The sequence below is a fragment of the Gordionus sp. m RMFG-2023 genome, chromosome 2 (genome assembly GCF_954871325.1).
Source record: "Gordionus sp. m RMFG-2023 chromosome 2, tfGorSpeb1-WG-v2, whole genome shotgun sequence".
Classification (NCBI taxonomy): domain Eukaryota; kingdom Metazoa; phylum Nematomorpha; class Gordioida; order Chordodea; family Parachordodidae; genus Gordionus; species Gordionus sp. m RMFG-2023.
Genome location: NC_088776.1, coordinates 35741167 through 35762021, shown reverse-complemented (window position 1 = coordinate 35762021; position 20855 = coordinate 35741167). Strand labels below are relative to the sequence as shown.

At 27.3% G+C, this 20855-nt stretch overlaps 1 protein-coding gene across 1 annotated transcript in view; it reads left to right on the top strand.

Moving 5' to 3' along the window:
• The first annotated feature begins 338 nt into the window (after positions 1-338).
• Positions 339-20855, top strand: part of LOC135924681 (aromatic-L-amino-acid decarboxylase-like) — a 35208-nt gene continuing 14691 nt past the window's right edge. The window contains exons 1-11 of the mRNA XM_065459777.1: positions 339-494; positions 12827-13062; positions 15407-15520; positions 15713-15832; positions 17952-18089; positions 18562-18705; positions 18899-18965; positions 19072-19166; positions 19741-19808; positions 19961-20048; positions 20155-20253. Of these exons, the coding sequence (XP_065315849.1) occupies positions 12835-13062; positions 15407-15520; positions 15713-15832; positions 17952-18089; positions 18562-18705; positions 18899-18965; positions 19072-19166; positions 19741-19808; positions 19961-20048; positions 20155-20253 (1161 nt within the window). The 5' untranslated portion in view covers positions 339-494; positions 12827-12834. The remainder of the gene's footprint in view (positions 495-12826; positions 13063-15406; positions 15521-15712; positions 15833-17951; positions 18090-18561; positions 18706-18898; positions 18966-19071; positions 19167-19740; positions 19809-19960; positions 20049-20154; positions 20254-20855) is intronic.

Below are 20855 nucleotides of genomic sequence, written 5' to 3'. Positions count from 1 at the left end.
GCAGTTTGTACCAAAATGCTTTGATATTTTATACAAATATTAATACGTTTTAAGTTTAAAGCAAAGGTTAATTAATAAATTATGATATAAAATAATTGTGATTGATAATTTAAATGATAAAAAAACTAAAATATAATATATAACATTGATGATTTGAAAAATTTGGCATAAATTATAAATTAAAAAAAAAGAAATTATTTTCAAATATAGTTTTTAATTAATTCAATATTAAAAGTATTCGATTCCCCTAAAAAGAATTATAGCAAGTAAATTTAACACATCATCGCTTGAATATTCCAGGATTATATTCTGACTTCATTTTTGATCGAAATTGAGTTAAGAATTCTAAGTTATCAATTCCACTCCATACATTTAAAAAGCAACTCAAATTTGTTTTAAAACCGTTCTCCCGTAAAATTGATCAAAGTGGGGTTATACTCTAATAATCGAGCACTGCCTTCAAAAATTCATAAATATCAGAAGCCTGCATAGAGGTAACTATTTTCAGGCTCTAGCCAAATTTTTTTTAAATCTGTCATTCTAATAATTTAGGTTGTTATTTTGTAAATCTAAAAGAGAAGTAATATGTTTAAAAAAATTAATCATCATCAAATTTTTCAACTCTTTAGTGGAAATAATTTACTATTTTAAATTTGGCCCAACTCTGGTTTAAAATTAAATTTTTAAATGCGGTGCGGGTTTTTTAAATGATACCATTACGGTTCCGTGGGGGTTTTCTTACTTGCCTACAGGTCTCTGGGAGGAAAGATATAAAGGAATAGGGTTTTTTTAAATATATAATACAATTTTTTTTGCCTTATTTTTACTAGATGAGGTAATTTAATTATTTATTACGGGATGTGGTAGTTTTTTTATATTTGGCAATAAAGTATTTTAATATCAAATTTATAAATGAGCAAAAAGTGTTAAAAGAGAAGGGGGAAGGGCGGTTTGTATTAGAAAAAAAAAATATATTATATAAAATAAGATACAGATTATGATAAAAGAATAAAGGAGGAAGACAACATAAATAAAATATAATTAAGGTAAAAGATAAAAATATTTTAAATCAAAGCAAGTAAAATTTATTCACAAGAATTGTTTTAATGGATGCAAGTTGCATTGAACATTGAATACATGAGATGCTGCCAACTCGTAGAGAAATTTTTCTAAAAACCTCATTTATATACTTATCGCCAGAACTCTCTATTCAGTGTTTCTACTATTTTCCAATCAGTCATTTTTTTCTCATATACCAGTAATATGTATTATCTAAGATATATACCAAATAGTTTAAAGCATTAAAACGTACTTAATTACGCACTACTGTGTAAGTTTAGAAATGGTGCTTTCATTTAGCTCATAATTTATTTATTTTTGTAGCGCGTAAAATTTATTAAAGGATTAATAAGTATTAATCAAGTATCAAAAATTGGGAAAGAGTGGGTAGTGCGACCTATAAAAAGCAAATGGCAATAATGCACAATTTAATTTTTTGGAAAAAATTGAAAAAAGATAAGATACCCAGGGAAGGATACCATGTTATGACTGGCCAAAAATTCAGACAATTACATTTAGCTCAAAAACGATTATAGATATAGCTTTGATCCAAATTTTATATTAAAGAGGGCCACACATTGATTAAATAACCCAATCTTTAATCCTTTTTTTTAAAAAAAAACAACGAAATTATGGCCAGCAATACCACATCTCCTCTAGTACATAATTAGAGATTGAATATGCGGCTACGTCGGTGGCACTACATATTTTAAAAAATTAATATTTTTTTTGTCCCACCCCTATATAAATTTATGCAATCATTTTCCGAAATAGATAAAGGAAAGAAATTTTACTCAGGTCAGAGTCACACATCCCATTAGTAATATTCTATCGATTTTTATTAAAACAAATTTATATATATTTTGAAATGCACATAAAACATAGAGTAAGAAATAGAATAAATTAAAAATCAAAAATAGTCAAATTATAATTGTAAATAAATATTATTTTGTCGAGATTGGTGGGGCATAAAGAGGTTCCTTTGGCATTGAATATTAATCTTTCCGATGTATTGGTGCATTGTAATTTATATTGCCAACTTCGCCAGCTGTCTTTAAAAGAAAACGCATAGGTTTATAAAATAAAGATAAGAAGAAAATGTGTTTGGTGGTAAGTCTGGCGGCACAGCTCATCTTAATTAGTGACTTTTCCTGCTTGAAAAAATGTCAGCGGCCGCGGCTGGCTTAAGCCTGCTATGCAGGGGCGGACTGGCGACGTTACGGCCTCATGGGCATTTTTTTTATAGCGGCCTCATTTTTATGGGTCTTTGCCCCCATACCCCCTATTTTGCAAATGGCTTCCTTAAATTATATATTTTTATTACTTGTTATTTTTTATAGGTTCAAACAATTTACATTTAAAAAAAAGAAAAGAATAATGACACGATAATCATATATTTTATTTTAAAAAATTGCACATCCAAAATTATATTCATTGAACACATAAAAAAATATTCATTGCACATATAAAAAAATATTCATTGCACATATAAAAAAATATTCATTGCACATATTAAAAAATATTCATTTGCACATATTAAAAAATATTCATTGCACATATAAAAAAATATCCATTGCACATATATATTTTATATTAGATTTACAAGGATATTGCACTATAAAATCAAATCATACATCACATGTTAAATATAATATAATACATACTCAATATATAAAATCAATTAATTACACATATAAAATTACAACAATTATACAATATTGCACAGAGAATAAAATTGTTACACTTATAAAATTAGAGATCATATTGTAATAGATATAAATAAGATTTAAATAAATGAATTAATAATATATAATTTTTATGTTAATAAATCTCTCATTAACTTTGAACCTTTGCGATAAACAAGAATATCTTCTATTTCAATCAATAGTTCTCGTTCAACTGACATCGTTAAAAACGCTTCTAATTTTTCTTGGCCTATATTAGCTCTCAGCCTATTTTTTATAATTTTCAATTTGCTAAATGTTCTCTCGCAATTAACCTGCGTAAATGATAAAGTTAAAATGTATTCATACGCCAAAAATATATTAGTGTATGCACTTGTATGCATATTGTACCTCTTAAGAATTTCATACACGCATATTAAACAATTGTTACATTTATCACTTCGAGTTATTATCATATTGTAGTAGTCCATCTTCTTCATTCGACTCCTCACTTGTACATAAGATATCATCGTCCGTTTCATTTAATTCTGCTATTAAATCTTTGAATACACTAGAAAATGAACACAATTCGTTATGTAATTTATCACTCGATATATTTGCCAATTGCGCCAGTTTTTCCAAGGCCATTTCAGAAATACCTTTACTATTTATGTCATCAAAATGCCTTGGATGCAAATATCGCACATTCAAAATAAGCTCTCTATTCGCAGAAAAGCGTTCCGACAAACTGTTTATAATTTGATCAATTATAGGACGAAATACTTCAACCCTATAAAGGTCAATCGTTTCTTGAGGACGTTCATCCTGGCCTTCATCACTATATATTCTCTTTGCTCGTCCTATTCGAATTTTTGGCAGAGCAGTCTGTACACAGATACTCTCCGGAAGCTTTAAATATGAAAGTGTTTCATTTAAATCAGAAGCCATTTTTATTGCTTTATTTTGAATTGATATAATAGTTAACGATGACACAGAAGACTTAGCATCTTCTATCATCTTCCATGCCTACAAAATATCTAAATTTTTGGTTTGAAGATACAATGACAATGGCCCCATTATTTCAAAAATTTCTAAATATATTACAACTGTACTAAGAGTCTTAAATTTACATGAATTATCTATCAACGACTGCGCTTCTGATGAGGTTTTTGCCTCAAATGATTTATTATCTATTATGAATCGAAGTGCACTTATCGTTATTGGAAGTAAGCTCTCTTTGCCATATATCCATTTAAGGGCTTATTCACGTGCCCACCACGTTGTCTCACCTATTTTTCGCAGCCTTCTCAGTTTATTTTGGCCAGTTGAGTTATTCTGTTTCACCCAAGCGTCCATCCTTTTATATGATTCACCAAAGAAAGTTGCTAGTCTGTTCAATAATCCAAATAAAATTTTGCCTTCAATATTATCGCATGAATCACATATACAGAGATATAATATGTGACTGTAACACCAAATATACAAGCTACTTGGAGCCTCTTGTCTAATAAGAGCTTGCAACCCAACATCCCCCCGCATATTTGCAGCACCATCAAATGATTCTCCAATTATATTTCTCATTTGAATTCCATGTTTTAAAAAGCATTCACTCACGATATCAAAAAATCCTTTTCCAGAAGAGTTCGTAACTATTGTAAGTGCAAAAAGCCTTTCTGTTATTTTACCATTATATATGTATCGTAGGCAAATGGTTGCTTGATCATAAACGCAAATGTCTTGAGTACAATCCATTTGCAAACTAAACCGTTTGTCACCAATCTCCTTTTTTATTAAATTCCTGATTTGATCAAGAACAGCATCAATAACTTTGTTGACAGTTGTTTTTGATAACAAGGTTATGAGAGAACCTCTTCCCTTCGATTTTGATTTGTTAGACAGTTTAAGCGTATCTTTTCTACGTTTGCTTTTTAAAATAGCCTTCTCTAAATGATCTCTAAGTATTTGATCATTCTTTGATATAATACGGATCATTTCCAGGAAATTGCCATAAATTTTCATTATCAAAGAGGCTAAGTGTTTCGGTAGCATTTGATCCTCTGTATGGTAAGTTTTGTTTACTTAAAAACTTTAATATCTCAAATATTTGTTTTATTATGTGGATATTGTTATGAATTTGTCGATTTTTTTCATTTAATATTTTAACGCTAATTGAATTATTAAATGACTGGTTTTTTGAAGCTCTGAGGTAGGCCTCGACAGTACTAATATGCACTTGAATTTTCATGTATTTTAATAACTGAGTGCATGTGGCGAAAATTTGTAGAGGCTGTTGTGAAAGTGTTTTCGCATACTGCAAATGCCAGGCAGATTGAGCAGTACACAGCTTGGGCTTTATTGCATATAATTTTTATGGTAATCCATTATCTAGGTATTTTTTAACTCATTACCATTCGATAATATAATTTATCATATTTAATGTTTATTGGTTGTATAGGATGTTGCATTAAAAATCTAAGTTTTTGAGGTATAGTGGCTGTTAATTGCAACTTAAAATTTTCATGTGTATGCATATCCAATTCTGATAATCCACTTTGAGAAATATCTGAAGGCATTATTGATGTAGTTGCTTCTGACAAGTGTGAGGATAGTGGCAATAATTGAACTGATGCCATAATACAGGAAGATGTTGCAGATAAGGTAGTTGTTTCAGGTAGTGATGAATGGGAGGCAGTTGTTGATATCACTAAAAAAATAGTTTATTTACATGAAGTAATAGTATATGAAATACTTGGTATTGATTTATCAAAAAAAGATAATTTAAGTTGTTTTGGATCAGCACCAGCTGCTTTAAGACCAGCAGCATTTTTTTTTCTTAATTTTTCAGTTCCACCTTTAAATTTCCTTTTGGCATTTCTATGCATATATGAAAATATATCAATTCAACTAAAATAAAATTTATTATAATTTTTTTTTAAAGAATTGTATTTTAATATAAAGCATAAAGTAATCTGTTATGTTACCGGCCAGTAATAATATAAAAAAAACATTACTATCTTTGGGTTATGAAATATAAATAAGTTTTTTAAAAATATATCAATTCAACTAAAATAAAATTTATTATAATTTTTTTTAAAGAATTGTATTTTAGTATAAAGCATAAAGTAATCTGTTATGTTACCAGCCAGTAATAATAATAAAAAAACATTACTATCTTTGGATTATGAAATATAAATAAGTTTTTTACTTTTGACTATTTACATACATCTCAATTTACGTGTAAAAATAGTATATAAAGTTGATTCTTTTCTTATATTATGTTTGTTTGCTAACGATCAGTAAATTGTTGTAACACAAATATTAGGCGCACAAATGTTTCCATAAATTACTGTATAAAAATATAATATAATAAATTAATGAAAACTTAGCTTTCACTCTACTCAAGCCCGAGCTCAAAAGGATCAATGAATTAAGAACAAGATAGTTTCCTATATTACAATAAATTAATGTATAAAAATATAATATAAATTAATAAAAACTTAGCTTTCACTCTACTCAAGTCCAAGCTCAAAAGGATCAATGAATTAAGAACAAGAAATACAATTAATCACAATAGTTTCCTATATTATACAATAAATTAATGTATAAAAATTAATGAACTTAGCTTTCACTCTACTCAAGCCCAAGCTCGAAAGGATCAATTAAGAACAAGAAATATAATCAATCACAATAGTTTCCTATATACAATAAATTAATGTATAAAAATATAATATAAATTAATGAAAACCTAGCTTTTACTCTACTCAAGCCCAAGCTCAAAAGGATCAATGAATTAAGAAGAAGAAATACAATCAATCACTATAGTTTCCTATATACAATAAATTAATGTATAAAAATTAATATAATAAATTAATCAAAACTTAGCTTTCACTCTACTCGAACTCAAACATAAGCGTTTTCACTTCCTTTGAAAAAAAAAACGAAAATCACGTGGTAAATGATATATAGCGTCAAGCGACGTAATTGATATTTTATGCATTCAAATATAGTAAACGACATGATAATTCTTCTCAGGGAATGTTATATTCAAATAATAGATATCATTAAAAATAAATAAATGATAAGAGAAAATAATGTGAACAAAATAATATTTTTTTTTCCTACCGGCCTCTTTTTTGATATTTTTCTTTCATCGGCCTCAAAATCGACATTTTCTCGCGGCCTCGTGGGCAAAATGCCCACTGGGTCTTATGGCCAGTCCACCCCTGCTGCGATGCACAGATATTGTGAATTGCATGACAAATTGACATGAGTTTCAACCCGACCTCTTCAGGTTTTTCTATCATTTTCCTAGAGATTGTATATATTATAACTAAGAAAAAAATGAAATTCAAGTCTCCATCTTTAAACAGCGACTGAGTTACGGGTTTCTAAAAGTCGAAAAAGTGGGGCTATTTGGGCAAAATGTACTCCCTGTAATTTTAGATATTTTTGGCTATGATTAAGCAGATGGTCATTTAAATTTATTTATGTAGCCTAATAATAACCCTTTAAAGTTATATAGCTTTAAATATTGTTAAAAATTTTAATGTCAGAAACCGGAAATGATCATAAAATCAAATTGTCAATTTCTTTTCTCTCAATTTTTATTTAATTATAATAGCTATAGGAGTTGTTAATAAATTTACAAAATCTCAAGTTGGGCCAAGCACAGGTTTAAGAGATATGGCATTTTACTCATCAGTCAATTGTAACAATCCTTAATAATTATTTGATAAATCATTAATTGTTAATATATTTAAGCCTAAAGTTTTTAAATATGTTATATTTTATGTATTTAAATAAAAGATTGGAAAAGGTGATGGGGAGCTGCTATTGTTAAATTATGTAATACATTTATTTAGTTTCTAAAATTCGCAATTTTATTTTTTTCAAACAGTTGATTACAAATTTACGTTGTAAAATCCTAAGAAATATACTTCCTTGTGATTACACATAATAAATAATTAACAATTAAAGATAAAATTTGCAATATGTGCTAAAAAAATTACATGCTTCAGCTAGTATCACATTACCTTCAACATCCAATGATGCTGGACATCGAAATGAATCATTACCATTAATAGGCGAGTCATCAAAAGAAACGCTTATAAGGGGATTAGGATCTATTTTAAAAAATTGATAATCCAGGAAAAAATTAAGGAAAGATGTTTTGGAAACTCAGAAGATAATTATGATGAATCTGAAATCATTAAGAAATTGAAAAATAAATTTGAAAGACCGAAACAAAAAATTTAAATATTGACAGTTCAAATTCTTAGATCCTTAAATACAAGGAGACTAAGGCTGAATTTATAACAAGGATAGCAAAAAAATGGTCAAAAAAAGGGTGTTTTCCAATCCAAATATTATTTGGAGAATTTTATAATTCCTATTAAAACAGTAGTATAATGCCTGATAAAACCATTTTATGATAATAAAGGTTAGAGGAGAGAAGTTGTGCCAATTGAATAAAAGACTCATTTTATGCAATCTTAAGTATTCTTATTATGAAAACTCATATTGATATAAAAGCAGTGGCGTAGCCAGGATTTATCCATGGGGGGGGGTACCCTATTTTTAAATTTTGCTAATATTATGTGCTTTATTAGTGTCAAATCACTATTAGTGTTGTTAAACGGCTCTTTTTGAGCCGATTTTTAAAAACGACTAACTCAATATTTCATCTTGAATAATATTAAGCAAGCCTGAAGATTTTGTTTGTAGAAGGAACAAAGGTTTGAACATCTATTAGCAAAATCTCAAGGCTTAGGCAATATATTTTTGGCTAAAAATTGAGTTAGCCGTTGTTAAAAATCGTCTCAAAACGAGCCGTTTTACAACACTAAACTATAGTAGCCAGCCAGCATAAATGAAAGAATATTAGTGACCGAATTTTGGCCAAATTTATGATTAATAAGCGGCTGGAAACATTATTCTAAAAATTTTATCAAAAAATTGTAAATTAATCTATTCAGTGTAGAAAGAAGAAAAAAAATTTGCCCCCCAAACCTTCTATTTTTTATGATCACTCAATATATCTTATTGAGTGTTAAAAATCATTATTTTAAATTTTAGAGAATTTCATTATAGATTTTATTTATTGTTAAAATACTATTGTATAAATAACATCCCTTATTTATTTTAATGATAAAATACAATAAAATAAATTTCAAAATGTAGAATTTTTATACAGATTATTATATTAAAAATTTATTGTATATATAACTATATTTAAAAAAAATATAATTCAATAAAATATAAGTAATTCTTGTATGGTATTTAAAAAAAATATAATTTAACAATTTTAATTAATACAAATAAATTAAAAATATAAATAATTCATATTGCAAATGCAATACTTTTATTAAAAATAGGCAGAGAATCTAAAGTGCAATTACACATGGAAAGGGCCTGCAAAGCGTTTTTTGGTCTCAAAGAGTATTCGATTTTATCACGACATCACAAAGTAACTTATCATGCGATCCTGATAAATCATCAGAATAAAATGAGATTTTCTTAATATCCTCTCGCGTTTCAAGTGTAATCAACAATTCAGACTCAACTGGCAGAAGAAAATAAAAGCTTTTAAAAATAAATCTTTCATTTAATTGAAATAAAAATGTATCAATAAGGGAAATAAAATATTTATTTTATAAAAATCCTCAATCGTAGATGCATCAATATTTAAACGATTGGATTGTCTAAAAACTACTCTAGGTTTAAAAATTTCAATCCCAAACATATTGGCGATCTCCTTTACTTCCTCGTATATTTCATGATGTTAATATTTCAACATTATCCTTTGCCCTATTCATAACCTCCCTTAATTCCAAATCAATTTTATGTAGCATTTTGCTAAAATCATATGTATAATTTAAAAAAAAATATACACATTAAATTGATATTAAAAATGTGGCTTCGTAATAGCCTGCAAAAGATTTTCAGCATCTGCGGAATCTTTTACTTTGCTTGATATGTATGATTCGAGCGCTGCAAAAATAACTTCATATAATTAGATGAAATGTCTCACTGATTGTTGCCTTTCAATAAATAGTTGGGCAAAATCTTTTTAGTTTTTTTTTGATTATTTGAATCAATATCATAAACGTTCGGTTAAAAGGCTACCTCTTCTTGGGTGGTGTAAAAAAGTCACAAACCGACGATATTGTTTCTATATTTTGAAAAATTTATTAGAATTATAAAAAGATATCTATAATACATAATAAAATCCAATAAATTCCAATAAAATTAAAATATTTTTACGTAAACTGTTCCGGATGTCTCGAATTTCGCATGCCTCATATATAATCAAATTTAGGCAATGTAAACTACAGTGAACATATAGAGCTGTGCTATAAAGCTTTCTAATTCTTGACTGCTCCCCTTTAACGTGACCACTCATCGATGGAGCTCTATCATATCCGTGGTTTCTCATTAGATTTAAATTTAAATCTAGGTCTTAAATGGATGCTAAATTTTTTTGGCTAACATATTTGATTTAGTGTCATGTAAGCCAATAAATTGAACAAAGTGTTCCTTCATTTTGAAATCACCTGATTCCATTAAATAAACCTTACTGCTATGGATAATTGCTCTATGTTACCAACATCCGAAGAAAAAATGGTGATGCTTTCACTTTTGAAGAAATTTCTTTCAATATGAACCTATTGCATATGGCTATTATTTCATTTTGAATACTTGGACTAAGGTATGGTAGGTGGCATTTTTAGCAGAGCTTTCAAAAAGCTTTATATAGTTATCGTTATTATTACATAAAAGTTTCAACAATTCCTTGAAATTAGTGTTGTTAAATGGCTCGTTTTGAGTCAATTTTTAAAAACTGCTAACTCAATATTTTATCCAAAATAATATTACGCAAGCCTGAAGATTTTGCTCATAGATGGCACAAAGCTTCTTAGACATCAATTAGCGAAATCTCTTGGCTGAGGGAATATTTTTCTGGCTAAAATATTGACTAGGCCGTTTTTTAATAATCGGCTCAAAACGAGCCTTTTAACAACACTACTTGAAATTCCCTTCAATATGAGAAGAGTATGTAAGTGTGAAGGGGCCAGCAGATATTTTATGAGCTCTTAATGCTAAGCCCTGCCTCCCTAACCAAATGATTGCATCAATTATTATAATTATTCTTGCTCTGTTGGTTGTAACAATATCAAAATTTTTTTTATTCAATACATTAGATATTGATATCTTTTGATTCATAATGGCTTTTAAAGCATCCGATATCTCACAAGAATTGAGATGGTAAATATTTGAGTTCATATAATTATTAATATATATTTTTAAACCATGTGATCATTTAAAATTGAAAATTCTTATTTGTTTTTTTTAAATATATTATATTTTGATATCGTATATAAATTTATTTATAAATTGAAACCGTTTTTTAAATAAAATTATTTGTAATAAGAAAAAAATTAAAAAAAAAAATTTTCTAAAAAATTTTCAAAAAATTTCGGAGGTTATGGGGGGGGGTTTAACCCCAACCAACCCCCCCCCCCCTTTCTTGCCTACGCCACTGTAAAAGTAAACTTTAATAAATTTGCAGATTTAAGACCGATTTTTTTTTTATTTACTTTAAACTAAAATGTTTGGTTTTATTAAATCAAAATTTATCAAAAAATTTGTTTTCTGATGATGCAATAACTCAATGTTAGAATTTTAGAAAAGTCACAATCTAAGCCACCATGAACTTGATTTCAGAATCAACGCGGAATAACCTTTCTTGGTAATGGTTCATGGCAAACACTACCAAAAGGTTAGGGGCAAGAACTAGCCTTCAGCACCCGTAACCTTAGGTTTATTTTATCTTTGTAGCAAATATCACTATGAATGATGAATATAAAGACAATTAATGTTCCAAAGTCCATTCATATTCCCGGAATGCTTTTATGCCTAGGAAAAATTAAATTAAATATATAAATTTGATTTGACCAATAAAATTATGATCATAAATTGATTTGTATTTTTTAGTTATTTTTAAAGGAAAAGCCTTTTCCCTTTAAGTAAAACTTCTTCAGATCTTAAATTACTATCCTTTTAAATATTAAACATAAAGTATTTGATAGCTTTTGATTTATATTACGATTATGATTAATATCAAATATTTATAAAGAATATTTGCAATAGAATAATGATTAAAAGGCCACATCTCCTAAAATGAGCTCGAGTCAACTTAATTTACACATTTATTAATTAATCCTAAAATCAATGCTTAAAAAAATGCCAATTTGATTTTATGATCATTTCTGGTTTTATATCAGGCTTTTAATATCTAAAATTCATAATTTAAGATTATATAACTTTAAGGGCCTAGAATTAGGCTATATAAAGAAATTTAAATGACGCTTATAGCTAAATCATATATCCAAAGATATTGAAAATCAAAGGGGTGCGTTTTACCCAAAATGCTCCATCTTTTCGATTTATAGAGGCCCGTATCTCACTCTTGTTTGAATTTTGAGGCTAAAATTTTATCTCTAGTAATTTTAGAATAATCTGAGAGGGTGGGGTTGAAAAGCGTGTTTTTTTGTTGATTTGTCCTGGAATTCACCCAATTATATTTTTTGCATATTTAATCTTCTATTTCTGGAAATTTTGTAATATATTATTTTTAAAAATACATAATAGATATAAATATACATATTTTGAAAAAATTATTGCTAATGACATAATGATTAATGTATTTATTTTTGGGAGACAGAGAGGCGGGGGTCGTGGGCGGAGGAGAGGGTAATTTTAATTAGGTTAAAATGATATTTTTGAAAATTTGCATGACTATGAAATAAATTATTTGGAATAATGGTGTTATGCTTATTATTATAATATTTTATTGGCAAATACTTATATTAATATATTTTTTTTAATTCCGTTTTACGTAAATGCTTTAGGTATTAAAATTGTTACATTTGTATTAAAATTATAATATAATATATTTCAAAAACCTTTAATCGATTCACTTTTACAAATAAAATTTATAGTAATTGTAGGATTCACTACATAGGAAATTTTTTTTAAAAAATATAAATATATATTTTTTATAATAAAATATTTATTTTTCCTTACAACCCTTTTTCTCGAAGAAAAGAAAATGTCAAATGCGAGGCCAGAATTTTTGGATAAAGGTTTCGTAGAAAATGGCCAAAAACTTTTAAAATTCGTTATGGAATATCATAATAATATTAGAAATTTTCCTGTTAGGCCAACTCCTGCCTTGAAACCGGGATATTTGAGAAGCATACTGCCTTCCAAAGCTAATGAGCAACCAGTGGACTTCTCCAGTTTGTATTCGGATATAGTTAACATAATTTTGCCCGGGGTATATAATATTAATATATTTTAAAAAATCTCTATCTTTTATTAGTTTTATTAAAAGTAACTTGTTTCAAAAAAATATAAGTAAATCATTTAGATAAAATTAACTTTGGCCTGTAATAGCAGTTTATAGAATGTCGGTGGGTGAAAAATATTTTTTAAATAACGGATAGACGGGTAAAATAATTTAGCACCATATTTTGGCGGCTCTAGACAAATATGAATTTGATGGCGACACAATTTAGGCAAGCTTTAAAAAAAATCAAAAAATAACGAATTACATCATTTTTAAAATGAGATTTATAATCAGTTTCGAATATGAATTAAGTAATATATTTATGCAATAAATTAATGTAAAATTTGAGCAATTTGTAAAATCAATTAATACTAAGCAAGTTAATTTAATATTTATACTTTTTATAAAATTATGATTCACTTTTATAAAGGCACAAAAAACAATATTTGGTAGCCCCTAAAATAGTCTGATTTTGGAGGCTTAGTGCCGCTTCCTCGCCCTCTTTTCCATTACGGGTGGAAGTAGAGTGAGCTAAAATTTATTTAGATCTATATTCCAAAAATCTCATGTCTTATAAAAATAACCAATATATAAAGCATATCAGGTCGTTCAGAGAATTTTATAGCGAAACTTTGATAGTTAATATCATTTATCGCGAACGAAAGAGGGCGAAGGTAATATCGCTAACCCAATTCCGCGATTTTTTTTCCATGAGGCATTTATAGTTAGGACAATATCTCGAATTTATTTCTGCGAAACCTAAACAGCGAAAACTTTTGGTGAATACATTTTGGCGAAACTTATATCGCTAACTCATTATAGCAAAACTTTTATCACGCCTTTATAGCGTTTTCCACGATTTCTTACATCATAAACGCGAAACTTATTATCTATTAAGTAAGCAAGAATTGCCTTAAATTTGACTTAATATAATGTAATGGAAAAATAACTTTGCAGTTTCTTCCTGATCATTCTCATTTATGGTCATAGGTAGGAAGAGGAGCGTTGGGTCAATTTTTTACCCCAATAAATGCACCCATCCCCCTATCTCTTCCAACACAAATTTTGAAAATGTAAAATGCACTGTGGAATTTAAAGTAAATTTTAGCAAATAAGCTGAAATGCTTAGAATTTTTTTTTACTTATTCAGGACTAAAAATATTGAAAGCTAAGAATTTCTATTGATTTTCTCAGATTTTTTATTGAATTATATCTGAATTAATCTTTTTTAAAAGGATTTTTCATTTTTTAAAAAAATCTTATGTTATTTCTATAGAAAATTATTGTTACTAAATCTGAGCCCTGTGAACTGTTTTATAATTACTAAATTTCAATTTTCGAATAATATAAAACTAAAATGTAAATTATTTATAACGTTTAATATGCTAAATTTTAAAACAAATTTCATAGAGAGTCATACCAGAGGCCTTCATGGGCCTTAATTTTTTTTTTAGCAAGCCCGGCCCAGGCCCAGAGTAAAAAATTTTTTTAGACCCAAGCCCTGCCCATATCTAATTTAAAAAAATTCCTATGTCCGTCCCAAGCCCATAAAAGTTTCAAAAATTTTCCCAGGTCCAATTTAATTTGATTTATTTATTGAAAATAAACAATATTTAAGCTTAGGCAATCATTTTTACAATACTGAAAATTATTATTATTAGAAGAAAAAATGGCAATATTTCTTTAAGTTAGCAATTGTTTTGAATAAGCTAAATTTAAATTTAATAATTTTCAAGCCCAGCCCAAGCCCATAAAAAAAATTCAAAAACCCAGCCGTTAAAAAATATGATATTAGGGTACCCATACCTATGAGCCTGCGGGCAGTGGACCGGCGGGCCCATAAAGATATCTGACTCATACCACATTTTTTGCCTTCTAAGTTTTCATTTTTTTAACATAATGCACATCGATATAACTTACCACAGTTCTCTTATTATATGAAGAATTTGGATATTATACAAAGAATTTGCTGTATGGGTTTTGCTATAAAAAATTCACATTATTTAATTTGCGATATCCTCGCGGAATAGTGTTCACGAATGTGAATTCTAGATAAAATATAAAATTCATTTACTATAATATACATTCGCGATAAAAGTTTTGCCAAAAAGTGTTTCGCGATAAAGGTTTTGCTGAAGATATGGAAACCAATCATTTAAAGAATATTTTTTGTGTAAGAAAAAAATATATACTAGATAATTTATTAAGTAACTTTTAATGTTGGCTACTTTTGAAATAAGATTTAACTAGTTATTTAAAAAATTAACATAACTGGAACTAATTAAGAGAAAAATGTATTGTATTTAAAGTAACTACACTATTGCTTTTATAGATCGTGCATTGGCAAAGTCCAAAGTTTCACGGATATTTCCCTACAGGATGCTCATACCCTTCCTTATATGCCGACATTATATCTGCAGCCTTTAGCTGTATAGGCTTTAACTGGGTAAAAAAATATAATATCTTCTATTTAAAAAATGTATATAATAAATATATATATATGAAATGAACATTTTAATTTTGTCCCCAAACTATATAAATCAAATTAGAAACTGGAAACTGTTCTATATAATGTTTCTTTAATGATGATAATAAGAAAAGTATTATTATATATTAATAATCTTTATGTATTTAATAGTCGGCATGTCCCATATACACAGAATTAGAAATAGTCATGGTTGATTGGATAGCGAAAGAAATGGGTCTTGCAAAAAAGTTTCTGTTCGAAGCAAAGTTAGGGGGCGGAGGGATAATTCAAGTGATTGATTTATGGTGTTACATTTAATTTACCTAAATCTTAGCTCTATCATTTTCGATTTATTTTTATTATTACTATTTTTGTTCTGACGGTTTCTTGAAGATTTTTTGAACTAGTTATCTATTCCACCTGTAAAGAAAACAGCAGTCAAAATTTTTTTAATAAAATTTACTCTTATAATATATTTTTATAATAAATTCTTTTAAGGTTTAATTTTTTTATTCCTATTATGAGGTCTCTAATATCGATGCATAATATATAAAATAATTAAAATACCAAATAATTAAAACTTTGATCATAGTCTTTTTTTACAACCAAAATTTTATTTATACACAATATTTTAAATTAATGTCGTCTCTATAAAGAATTATTTGTTCTTTAAAATCAGAGTTGTTAAACGCTACTTTTAAAAGTAGCGCGCTACCGCTATCGCTATTTGTTAAAAAATGTAGCGCGCTACCGCTATCGCTATTTGTCAAAAAAAGTAGCCCGCTATTAGCTACTGTTTTTTAAAAGTAGCTTTAGCTACTTTTTAAACTACTTTTATAAAAAAAATTTATTTTTTTTGCTTATAATGTTATTTTATAGTAAATATATAAAAATCAACATTTTTAAATATTAAAATATAGTTAGTTTTGATTATAAAAAAATTTATGTAATAAAAATAAATATTTATGGTAATTTGTTGCGTTTTAATAATAAAATCATTTCAATATTATCATCCCCAAGTCTAGAGCGACGATCAGAAAGTATAAATTTTGCCTTATTAAATAATCTCTCGACACCAGCACTTGAGGGTAAGGGCGTATTTATTATATACATATTTTTAATATAAGATAGATTATCAATAATTTTATTTGCAAGTACATCGTATGTCTGGCATCCTATTATCATTTTGAGGGCTAATGCCACAGATCTTCTTTTTAAAGTTCTAGGGTCTTGCCAATGGCCTGTGATTCCCAAATAAGCTCAAAAATATTTAATCAGATCAATTTATAAATATAAATAAGTTTTTACCTTCTGTTATGTGTTCAACTATCTCCCGTGGTACATATATGATATATCTGATAACTCTACTATTAGAGCATCTTTCATCATTTTAAAGTTATCTGCTATTTTATTCATTAGTGTCTAGCGGCATAAAATTGTTGTACCAGGACATAGAGCTTTAATTATCATGGTAAATGATGGATTAACAACTAAGGTCATTGGCTGAACTGTATAAATTATAAAATCAACAATAACTTTACCCAATTTCTGAGAAATATTGTCATTTACATTATTAATTAATTTGGTTTGAATTGAATTAGCTTTTTGGATGTAGAGTCGCCTATACCAAAATTATTTAGATGTTTCTCGATTTCCTTAAAACTCATGAACAGTCTTATAAAATAAATATTATTAGAATGTAAAAATGACAATTTACCTTTAGGTGTTTCTTGAGGTTATAGCTACTGGATTGATTTGAGGAAATATTTTTTTTTACATTTTAAACAAATAAATTTGAAACCAGTTTTGGTTGTATATTTATTAAAAAAAAAATTCAAATCTAGGGAATGGGAAATTTGTTTTATAGCTATTAATAACATTTTCTTCCCTGGTATCTTCCATTTCATTAATATCATTGTCTGAATCACTTTCAACGATTTGGATATCCATAGGCGATGACATTTTAAATTATTAACACGTGATTTAGGTTTATAATACAAATGAAAATATAAATTACAAATTGAAATTATATTTTAATTTCAAAATTAAATAATAAATCATAAAAATTATAATTAATTATAATTAATTATGATATTATATTTAAATTTTGATGTTTACACTTACCTTCATTATATTTTTTAACTTTCAAAAAATGTATCGCGCTAAAAAATTAAATAATTACAAAAAAAGTAGCCGCTATTAGCTATAGCTACCAAAAAAGTTAGCGCGCTACTTTAACAACTCTGTTTAAAATGATTCAAAAAGATTAGAAATATTTTTGCGTTCGAAATCGAAACTTTGATATTAAAGCCCTTCAGCGTTGAAATTATGTATCCAAAATATGTGATTAATTATTCATATGCTTAAAATGTGTTATATAATAGTATAAAGCAAATTATTTATTAACAAGGGCTCAGCAAGTGAAGCCGTTACAGTCTCGATAATAGCGGCCAGAGAAAAAAAAATTTCAGAAATTCTTGCAAACACATCTCAAAATCTTACCTACTACGAAATTCTATCCAAACTAAGAGCCTATGCATCAGATCAAGTTTTTATAATATAATTTTTGGTTATAACATTTTTAAAAATTTTCAACAAGAATTATTTTTAGCAAATTGTTTCTTATTCAATTTTCTTAAGATTTTAATTCACGTTTTAACTTTAATATATTTATCGAGCGCTTTTAAAAAAAAAACTTTGAATGACCTAATTTTGCCTGAAATGTTTTAATAGCATATAGTGGCTACCCAATAAGGTTCAGTGTGCTGTAAAATTTTGAAACAATTATAAATCGATTTTTATATATTGATTAAAGAATCCAAGGTTTCAGGCACGGTTTTCTGGTATAATATAGGAGGCACTTTACGCATTCCGAAATAAATTTCAGGCCAAATTAGGCTATTTAAAGTTAAAAAACGCTACAAATGATTTAAAGTTGCAAATTTGGCGAAAACCCAGAATCACCAAAACTTTAGACATTATATTCCTCATATCATATCGATATTTTTTAAATGTGCCAGGTTCATTCTTCAGTAATAAAAGCTGCGCGGCTGAGCGCTATAAGGTTAACTATAATAGAATCTGAAAGTGATTTGCGATTAGGAGGAGATCGTTTGCTGGAACATATTAAAAAAGACACAAATGAAGGATTGTTCCCATTTTTCGTAAAATAAACTTTAAGAAAATATTTTTTTTAAATTAAAAGGCATGTTTTTTATGGTGCTATTGCAATCTATCCATATCCTTTTGTAATTTTGTATATTTTGAAAAAATAACTTAATTAGAGCAATTCTAGAATTATTTTACAAATTTAAAAATATAATTCATTGGAAAAATTATTAATTTTTTAAAAATTAGGCAAGCACTAACATTGGTACAACAAATACCTGCGCGTTTGATGATGTTGAAACTATTGGAAAAATATGTTAATATTAATACTTTCCTCAATTCAGTTTTAAATATAATCATTCTTTTATAATTATAATATTTCAAAATATATATAATTTTTAAAATTCCATAAAATCCATTAGGTCAAGAGCACAAAATTTGGCTTCATGCAGACGCTGCATACTCAGGAGTTTTATTTTTTATAGAGGAGTTTCGAAAGGTCCTTCCCAAAATTGATGTAATTTATATTTATCTATTAGAATAATTATATAATATTAAAAAAATATATAAATAAAATGTGGAGCTGAAAATATTGGCCAGAAGCCTCAATTCATTTAAATTTTCCATTCTATTTTTCCTGATTCAATTTCCTTATAAGAGTTATAAATAAAAATAAAACAGAACAGGCAAATAGCACTGTATGTTTATTTGAAATATATTACATTTATATTATAAAGGCTGGGGTTGGGCTGACATTTTTTTTGACCATGTCAGATCGAAAATTTATTTTGCAGGACTTTAACTTGCTTTCTAACAAATTTAAAAAATTAAAATATAAAAATTAATTTGGCAACAGTTGATAAGCTTACTAAGAGATCGTTTGATTATACAAATTTTCTAATTATAATCAATTAATATTTATTTTCCCTAAAATAAAAAAATAACTTGATAAATGGGATTAATTAATTAATTTTGGCAGAAAGAATATAATCTCTGAAGTTTTTGAAATTTTAGTTGAAAAAAAAGATTGATTTGGAAATTTTCACCTTACTTTCAATAATTGTAATTATTTTAAAATATTTCGATAAAAGTTGGTTCAATCTTTCGCTTTTAATCCTCACAAACTGATGGATATTTGTTTCGATTGCTCTATGTTATGGTATCAATATTATTTATTAACATGTTTTAGAAATTTTTTAGAGAAAAATATTATTAAAATACACAAACTTTTTAGCCTTTGATCTTATAAAATATACCGATAATTTTTTTAAAAATACTTAAGTTATCAAATATTTTATGCAAATTTTAAAGGATAGAAGATGGTAACGCGATGAAATCAGCCTTAGGTATATATCCTACATATTTGAAAAGTGACGCTCAAGACATTATAGAATTCAAGGTTCTAATTTATGAATAATAATTTGATATTTATAAATTAGAATGGTATTTATAATTAATTAACATATCTTTGCACCTTATATAGTTACTCTTCATAATACATATAGGATTGGCAAGTACCTCTCGGTCGAAGATTTCGATCTTTGAAAATATACTTTCACATCAAGCTATTAGGAATGGAACACATTAGATCTCAAATTCGAAATGTAAAAAAATTGTAAACCTCATATGCCCACTATATTTTATCTAATGGCATCACTAGACTGGAACGAAAGCCAGCTTAGATGTCAAATTGCGAATAGGCATAAATTTAAAATAGGCTTTTTAGCGAGCTAAACAATAGAAACTAGCGACTCCCACTAATTCAATTTCACTTTTTTTCTATTCCATTTTATTTTAAATTAGCTAAGTTTGTAATCATTATTTTGCAGTTTTCATTTTGATAATATAATTTATTTATATTTAATATTTTATTTATATTATATATAATCTTCAAAACATCCATTTAAAAAAACAATAAACAAGTAAGACATCACAAAATTCAAATAGAATGCTTAACTTATTAAGATTTTTTCTTTCTAAACCAATATGAATATACTTAAGTTTTCAAATTTCGAATACTATTGAAATTTATTCTATTCGATTTATTTTTATATAGCTTTGTACTGATTTAAATTAGTTCTTCAATACGCTCGTCATATCCATCATCCAGTGCCCTCTATCCCTCTGATGACGTTGAGACCGGGTACTCTATGCACATGCACCCCACCCCCCCCTTCTAAAAAGTTATGTTAACTTTTAAATATTT